Source organism: Myotis davidii, unplaced genomic scaffold, assembly GCF_000327345.1.
Source record: "Myotis davidii unplaced genomic scaffold, ASM32734v1 scaffold94, whole genome shotgun sequence".
Taxonomy (NCBI): Eukaryota; Metazoa; Chordata; class Mammalia; order Chiroptera; family Vespertilionidae; genus Myotis; species Myotis davidii.
The window spans coordinates 534,283-542,499 of record NW_006285313.1 but is presented as its reverse complement, the minus strand read 5'-3'; the positions used below and the strand labels follow the sequence as shown (position 1 = coordinate 542,499).

Sequence of the window (8,217 nt, the reverse complement as noted above, 5' to 3'; positions counted from 1 at the left end):
GCAGCCTTCCCATTTGCCACAACAGCGCTAGGTGCTTTTAGGCGCCTTGTCATTTAATCTTCACAAAAGCCCTGCAGGTAGGTAACATAATTATCTCCATTTAATTTTAAATACTGGGAACTGGGAGGATTGAGGCTTAGAGGTCAAGCCCTTACCACCGAGAAGTGGAGCTGGTTCCCACCTCTGCTGCCTGTCAGTCTCTTAACCGGGCTCCTCTTCCACCCGCCCTCCCCCACCCACACCGAGAAGACACCACAGCAAGCATGTGGCCCTCCAGCCAGGAGTGTGACCTGCTTGCGCCACAGCAGAGCACTGGGACAGCAGGCTGCTGCTGGGGGAGCGATCCGGGGGGGGGGGGGGGGTCACACACTGAGTCCTATGATGTGTCAGATGACTCTAAGGCAGCGGTTCTCAACCTGTGGGTCACGACCCCTTTGAGGGTTGATCGACCCTTTCACAGGGGTCGCCTAAGACCATTGGAAAACACATATATAAATACATATTGTTTTTGTGATTAATCACTATGCCTTAATTATGTTCAATTTGTAACAATGAAATTGGGGGTCACCACAACATGAGGAACTGTATTAAAGGGTCGCAGCATTAGGAAGGTTGAGAACTACTGCTAAGGGGTGCTTTCATCACAGCTGTGACAAGCACACTGCCAACCTTGCTTTTGCTCTACAGGACACACAGGCACATGGAAGGTAGTGAGGGTCCGTGTGGCTTCAGGTCACATGTGGTCATGGGCTTGGCTGGGACTTAGGAAGCTGGGGTCACCCTCACACAGGAGGCAGCCCCAGCCCAAGGCAATGAACTCAGGCTCGGCACAGAACCAGAGGTTTTCAGAACTGTTTATTCCCATCACTCCCACTCACCACCCTGGAGGGGCTGCATGATCAAGGATGGGCCGCAGCTTCGCGAAGAGAATCAGCCCCAATCTCAGACCTCCTGTGCTGACAGGAGGCTCTGGCCTCGGGGCAGGCGGCCACACTGCCGGGACCCTGCTCTGTGGGGTCTGCCTGGCCACTCGGACAGAGAAGCAGGAGCCGCTGGCACCCGCCACTGACCCCCTTCCTGTGTCCCAGGGCTGGGAATGCGCTCATCAGAGCTGGTGCTGGAGAGGAACTTACGAGAGAGCTCCTCAACGGGGCCTGAATGTTCCAGCGGCCACAGGGCCGCTGACAGGCTCATGTGCCCCCACACGGCCACAGCGGTTACTCAGGTGCAAGCAGGAGCCTTTCAAGGTGGAGGCTTCTGCCCACCAGCCTGGGAAGAGGAAGATGAGTGAGGAGAACAGCGTGGGGCGTGGCTGCGTCCTCCAGTCCAGCTGCGCCTTCAGATGGCAGCCCCCTCTGTCCCCCGGCCCGCCTGGCCCGCCTGCTGTCGGCTGCAGCTACTGCCACCAGGGCAGCCCGCTGGTGTCAGTCGAGTCGCTGGTGTCGGTCGAGTCGGGAGATGCTCCATCGCCGGCAGCAGCCAGGGCGTGGCAGTGGGGACAGCAGCTGGCGGCGTCATTTGTTGGCCACGGCAGAAAGCTGGTCCCGGATGCGGCCCAGCCCGTCTAACATAGTGTCCAGCGTTTCCTTGCTCAGCTCCATGGTGACAGCTGAGACGGACGGGCTGTCCCTGCACAGCCTGGGATCTTCCTTGATCTGGAAAGAGAACACAGCCCCGAAGTCATCGCCGTCTCACCTCCTACTGCCCAGCAGGTGAGCCCTGGACCCGGAGCCCACCCCCATCCAGGGAACCTCTGAGAGGCTCTTTGCTCAGAGCGACTGTCCTGTGGGGTGCGGCTAAAGGGTTTTGGACAGGTTCAAGCCCTGGACTGAGAGGGCACAGGCCTCTCATTGCCCCGTGCAAGTCCCAGCTTGGAGGGCAGAGCCCTCCCAGCACAATTATAGCCAAGAGCTGTAGTTGTGAGCTTGAACCTATGGTCCGAACACGTGGCCCCATGTGCCTGAGTGATAGGGGCTTGATAGAGTTCAGGTGCATGTAGCTGAGTAGGACTGAAACCCACGAGAATGTTGTAAACATCCTGACCACGCCCTCGCTTTGCCTCGTGGCATCTGCTATAAAATAAAGACACGGCTGGTGGGCGCTGGTGCTGTCTCTCCATCTCCATCCGGGAGCAGCATCCCACCGAGACCCAGCTTTCCTTCTCTTGTCTGTCTTCTCTCCATCCTTCAAGCCCCCACCCAGGGTCCCTGAACCAGGCCGAGCTGGTGTGGCACATGAGGTGCCCGGGGCTGAGTATGCCATGGCCGTGCCGGCTCGCCGCCCTGTCCCCGCCCTGGAGTCAGTCAGCAACGGGGGAGGAGGAAGGCGATGGCTCCGAGGCTGGGGGTCAGTTTCCATTCGCCACCAGTGCTCAGGGCAGGAACCGGGGAAGCCCAGGCTCACCTGACTCTCACCCAGCCTTCAAGTGAGAAAACGTCACGTGTTCACACTGACAATTCACACAATAGGCTCTAGGGGTCCGTGAGAATCCAGTGGGATGCAGGGAGCATCCCGGGGTGGGCAGTAGGTTCGTACGGAGCTCTGTGCCACTGTGTGCCTGCGCGTAGCAAGGCGACTACGAGGATGTGTAAAGGCAGGCAGGCAATCGGAGCGCTCACGCACCCAAGGGCACTGTGCCACCTGCCATTCCCCGAGTTAATGAAGCGACTGCAATAATCAGAACCTGCACATTTCGCTCCACACGAACAACTGCCAGCCTGCCTTTGCCCTCCGCTGTATTACGACCTGTTCTTATGTTGATAGCTTTCTTAAACAGTAAGCTTTACTAATATTTAAAAACGTCATTGTTAGAGGCACCCTACGTTCTCATTTTCTTCAGGTGTTGAGTTTCTGGGTGTCTGGTTAAGTAAATACAGTATTCCATTATCTCATTTTACCCAAACAAACCCTTAAAATGGGTCCGTGGCTTTAAAAGATTCCTGGAAAGAACTGTGAAGATAACACCAGTGAGGCAAGAGCGCGAAAACAAGAAAATGAAGGGACCCGTCTCCAACTGCTGGCAGGAGCCCCTGCCCAGTGCATCACGAGACATATTATGTCTATGTCACTACACATATTCTTCGTAAATCTATGCCGTGTTTGGGGCAGCTTTTTTACTTATGGAGCTAGAGAGCCCTGAACCCTGGCATTTCCCATGGCCCCCGGGGGTGCCAGTCGCTGCCGCCCTCCTGTCCTTCTAGGGAGGATGACGATGGCCGTACCTTCATCTGGAGCAGGCAGGTGGGGACCACCATGCGGCTGATGCTGTCGGAGGCGGTTTTGATGTCCACTCTCCAGTCCAGGTCCACCAGGCGTGGCAGAGAGACTGTGGGGGAGGAGGAGGAGGGCAGCCCCGCTCAGAGCTCGCGTCCCCGCGTTTACCGAGCCTTTCCTCTGTGACAGGCACTGAGGGCTGTCACAGCCTTCAAGTGAGAAAAGGTCAAGCGTGTTCACAACGGCAATTCACGCAGCGGGCTGTCCACGTGTAATGCACGTGATCCATGGAGGGAGACAGGCAGACGGGCCTACTGCTCCGTGCCATCTGCGCTTAGGGCTGAGCACCCCCAGGCTTCGGCCTGAACCCCGGCCCTCCAGAAGGCAGGACAGGGTGAGAAGTGGCACTGGTAGAGAAGACGGGTGGAGGCCTGAGGCTTGGGGAATGTGCAGCTTCAAAAACAGTGGAAAGAGCTTTTGTTTGAGAGACAGAGACTTGGCTGGGAGACGGGTTCTACCTCTGAGCCTCTGCTTCCTCATCTGTAAAATGGGGGTAATCTGAGCCTCACTCCCAGGTGCTGGGAGGACCAGTGAGCAACGCAGGCAGAGTTCTTCAGCGGAGTGACTGGATCAGAGTAAGTTTCGTGATCCTTTATTAAATATCCACTTTCATTCAACCTTTCAAACTAATTTCAATTACATTTTTCTTTCCCAATGGAAATATCACTATTTTAAGTATTTCACTTACTACTTGGAAATTTCAGTTTATTTTTTTTAACAACATGCCTGTATTAAGTTTATAATCAGAAAAAAATTAAAAAGTGGAATTTAAGAAAAAACCCACATACACGTTGAGCTTGGGATCAGGTTAATTCCCTTTGATTTTCAGTTAAAAACTCGCCACCTGGCAGGTTCGGAGCTGGGCTGGGAAGCAGGGTGAGGAGGAAAAGGCACAGTTCTTGGTACTCACTCAGATCAGCTTGGGCTTCCGCTCTCCACGTAGATCTGTGTAAGAGGGGAAAATGATGGCACAGGATGAAACCGGAGTCTCCTGATAACAAGAGGCCCATGGACCTGGGCCTCTGCCCCTCGTGACCCCCAAACCTGTGATCACCTCCTGACAGGAAAGGACCACAGAAACACCTCATTCCAGTGAGCAGTCATTTGTTTGTTTGTAAAGCTTTAAGGACAGGACAAAGTGCTGTTCGTTTTCACAACTTAAAAAAAGGAAGAGGCTCAATGCATTGCAATCTTCTTGGCCACCGTTCTCAGACAAGCAGAGAAAAGGTTAGCGTTGTCTCTTTTTTTTATATTGATTTGAGAAAGAAACATTGATGCAAGAGAGAAAGAAACATTGATGCAAGAGAGAAACATCTATCGGTTGCCTCCTGCATGCCTGCTACCAGAGATGGAGCCCACAACCAGCATGTGCCGACTGGGAATGGGACCAGCAACTTTTTGGTGCACAGGACGACGCCCAACTAACCGAGCCACACTGACCAGGGCCGCCCATTGCCTTTAGCCCAGTAAGAAAATAAATGAAGAAAGTTTATACGATAAATTGTTCACTGAAGTGAAAATGGCCAACAGCATACATGTCTAACCCTTGGAAATCTCTTAACTGAATTACACAGATTTTCTTTATATGTTTGTATGTTTCTTTATATGGAGTATGTTTAGCCACTAAAAATGTTACTGAAGGTAAATATGTACGGACCTGAAATATCGTTGACATTAATACTGTTCATTGCAAACCAGCTCGCTATAAAGGGGCATCATCCCGCTGGGTTAAAAACAGACGCGCCCACCTCTCTGCAAAACATAACACGCCCGAGAGGCTCCCGCTAGGGAATGCACACTGCCAACCCTCCGGGGGGGGGAAGGGGGGGAGTTAGGGGGTGTGTTTTTTTTTGCTCACCCTGTGTGCTTTTCAAGAATGAACGTATTATTTCTAGAACAGGAAGAACAAATATAAACCTTACAAGGAACGCTGCAGAAACGGGCACTCACATGTTTTCGAGGATGATTTTTGTCAGCAGGTTTTTGAGGTTCTGGTGGAAACTGGCAGGAAAGAGAGCCAGCACGGCCTCGGCAGAGGACAGGTCCCGGAACGCCGCCAGCCTGGTGAGGCGGTGCAGGGCCTGGAGCAGCTGCGGGAGAGACGGGGAGCCCCGGGCAGGCAGTGAGAAGTGGGCCAGGAAATGGGGATGGGGATGGGGGACAGGGGGCAGGGCTCTACCCCCCGCCTGCCACACATTGCTGGTCATTCAACAGAGTCCCACCAGCCCCGAGGCCTCTGCTGCAAGTGCCAATGTCCATGTGCCAACTTCAGTGAACAAAGCTCCAGACTGAAATAATAACACCACCACCACCAACATGGGCCAGTTTGGGTGACCTCCTGTGTTAGAAAACTGTTTCCCTGGAAAAGAAGGCTGTGAGCGCTCCATACCAGGAGTCCCTTTCCCCTTCCTCTTGGCCGTCAGCTGAGCTGAGGCGAGGTCCGGCCGGCGCACATCCTCCCTAACAGTGCTTGGGCCTCGCGGTTTCTGCTCAGAGATCCCTGAAAAGTCTGCCTAAGAATCCGACAGTTAATGAACGTCAGCAAGTTACAGGTCGGGAAAGAAAAGTCTTAAAAAGGTTGTCTTGTGGCCACACTGTTTAGGCAACAAGTCAGAAAAAGAAACGGTCAGGAGCTCTGATTCTGGTAAGTTCTCCCAGCCATGCTCATTTACAACAAGGATATAAACGTTCAAAACAAGGGTGTTCAGTTCACTGACACTAAAAAAATAATTTATTTTAAGTATGCTTTAATGTCAACAGACATTTAAGGGGAACATTTCCTTGGATGCAGCAATGACTGCAGGGGATCAAGAAAGAGACTGATGAGTTGAGTCTGATGGTCACACTTACTTGCTCTGCCTCCTCCTGGGTCACAGACAAGCTGGAACACGTGTTATCCAAGAGTTCTTTCGAGCCGACCGCTGAACTGGAGAAGCTCTCTTGGCACAGGTGTCTGACAACATCTTTTGAGGAAGCCTATGAATTAATCCACAGATGGAAAACAAATTAAGTCACCAAAAATACATGTTTTTGAACAGAATGCACATAGGGAAGATGGATTAGAAGTACTTTTCCTTCTTCTTCCCATTAGGCACAACCAGCAATCCTGGGCACTATATAGAAAACAAACCTAAGACGACTCTGAAAGGGGGAGCGGAGAAGACAGACCCGCTGTGGACCTCATGACCAAGGAATGACAGGGTGGTGAGTCCCTGGGTTTTCTTTTTGTTCAGACATCCCAGACTTTGAGATGAAGAAGAGGGCAATGGAGGATGCCAGTGGGTGCAGGAAGCAAAAAGCTCCAACAAATTCCTGCGCTCTCTGGCCAACAGACCAAGAAGGGGCAGCCTAGCAAAACAGAAAACCTTAGACAATAACTGCTCTGGTCCAGCCGAACACCGCGGAAAGCACTGTGGCCCCGCCCTTACCCAGGTCTGCAAAGGCCGAGTGGGAAGCCTAGACTTCCACCTTGGGAAGCTGTAATGAGGTGTCCCAACATCCCTGCTGCCGTGGTGTCAGGCAAGGCCAAGCAGGAGGCTGGGGCTAAGTAGGGAGCTCCCTGCCAGGCAGTCACAAGTCCCATCACCTAGAGGTATCAGTAGAGGCTGACCTTGAAAGTCCATACCTGAGGGGGAGCCGGGGGCAGCCACAATGAGGGCGAGCAGAGAGCTTTAGGTTTCCAGTCCCAGCTTTATTGCATCCTTCATTAATGCATCCAACAGCTATTTATTAATGCTGTATGCCAGGTGTTGGGGGGTACACTTGCTGGTGACACATTTGTGAATAAAATAGATGCTTTTAGGGAGGGAGAATAGGGCAGAACACTGGGGAGGTGGTTAAAACAGCAGAGGGACCATTGCGTGAATCAATGATGTTGTGCCATGAATGATGAACGTGGCTACACACAAATGCTGAGTATTGCTAACTCAATCCTCTTCGTCTGGTGGGTTGTTGTTTTTTAAAAAGTCCCTCATGGATCTTACATTCTTGTGAGGAAGAAAGAGGACCAACAGACGCCTAAGGTCCGCTAGTGACAAGAACTACGAAGGAAGATAAAGCCGCCCCTTCCTATAGAGGAAGTCAGAAGTTAGGCAAATAACTCCATCATCTCATTAGATCCTTCCAAGCTCTATGAAGTACGAAGTACGACCCTTTCAACAATCCTTCAGACGATTATCTTTATTTTTTTTATTTTTATTTTTTTGGCCCTTACATGGGTCCGAGGAAGTACAGAAAACCCTGGACTCGGAGAAGGAAGAACGCACTTGACTGAGGGGCTGGCGCGCAGAGACCATTTCTCCACCACCCCGCCCGACGGGCTGCGGGGTGCGGCCTCAACTGGCCACGCGGCCTGGCAATTACCCCTAATGCACCATCGCCAAAGCCAGCCCGAGGCTGCAGCAGGAGGCATCTGTACGGCGCCTTCACAACCGTTATCTGAGGTGCTCCCCACCATGGTTAGGGCGGTATACATTTCATGCCTTCTCTTAAACGGCTCAGAAGCGCGCAACGACTTCCCCGGGCCACAGAGAGGTAGTACCAGAGTTCTGACTCCAAATCAAGGGCCGTTTATTGCCAATTCCTACTCCGGCTAAAATCCCAGGGACAAAGGGCGCCTCGGGCTGTCCCCACCCCTCCATTTACCTTCAACAGGCTCTGGAGCGCCCCAAAGTTGTCCGCCGTCAACGCAGCCATTTCCCCCTAGTCATGTGACCGCCACATGAGGGGGGAGAGGCGCGGTCACGTGTCCCCTCGGCCGCCGCGGGGCATGCCGGGGACTGTAGTCCTTCGAGGTGGCGGAAACTGCCCGGCGCGGGGCACTGCGGGATTGGGAGGAGCCCAGAAGGGCAGGGTGACTGGCTAGGTCCGCCAGGCCATCGGAGGGCGATGGGGTTGGGAGGACGCGGGCGGGGGTTTTCAGAGGAGGAAATGACTGGGCTCGTT

At 53.1% G+C, this 8,217-nt stretch overlaps 1 protein-coding gene across 2 annotated transcripts; it reads right to left on the bottom strand.

Moving 5' to 3' along the window:
• Window positions 1-836: 836 nt before the first annotated feature.
• On the bottom strand, window positions 837-8,013 carry COMMD9 (COMM domain containing 9). Of its 2 annotated transcripts, XM_006756102.2 has the most exons (6): window positions 7,918-8,013; window positions 6,124-6,249; window positions 5,224-5,363; window positions 4,184-4,218; window positions 3,222-3,325; window positions 1,427-1,655 (listed from the first exon to the last, which is right to left on the bottom strand). In XM_006756102.2, exons 1-6 carry the CDS (start codon window positions 7,966-7,968, stop codon window positions 1,515-1,517), a joined length of 597 nt encoding a protein of 198 aa, XP_006756165.1. In that variant the 5' UTR covers window positions 7,969-8,013; the 3' UTR covers window positions 1,427-1,514. The 2 variants fall into 2 exon arrangements, with proteins under 2 accessions (XP_015414499.1, XP_006756165.1); XM_015559013.1 differs by lacking the exon at window positions 4,184-4,218 and having other exon boundaries at window positions 837-1,655.
• Between the last annotated feature and the right edge of the window lie 204 nt (window positions 8,014-8,217).

What these genes read in the sequence shown, in the direction of transcription:
- COMMD9 (XM_015559013.1), bottom strand. Translation starts at nt 7,968, where the DNA reads ATGGCTGCGTTGACGGCGGACAACTTTGGGGCGCTCCAGAGCCTGTTG. An exon ending in CGCTCCAGAGCCTGTTGAAG is followed by an intron (nt 6,250 to 7,917) that starts GTAAATGGAGGG and finishes ATTAATTCATAG; the next exon opens with GCTTCCTCAAAAGATGTTGT. An exon ending in AAAATCATCCTCGAAAACAT is followed by an intron (nt 3,326 to 5,223) that starts GTGAGTGCCCGT and finishes CCTCCCCCACAG; the next exon opens with TCTCTCTGCCACGCCTGGTG.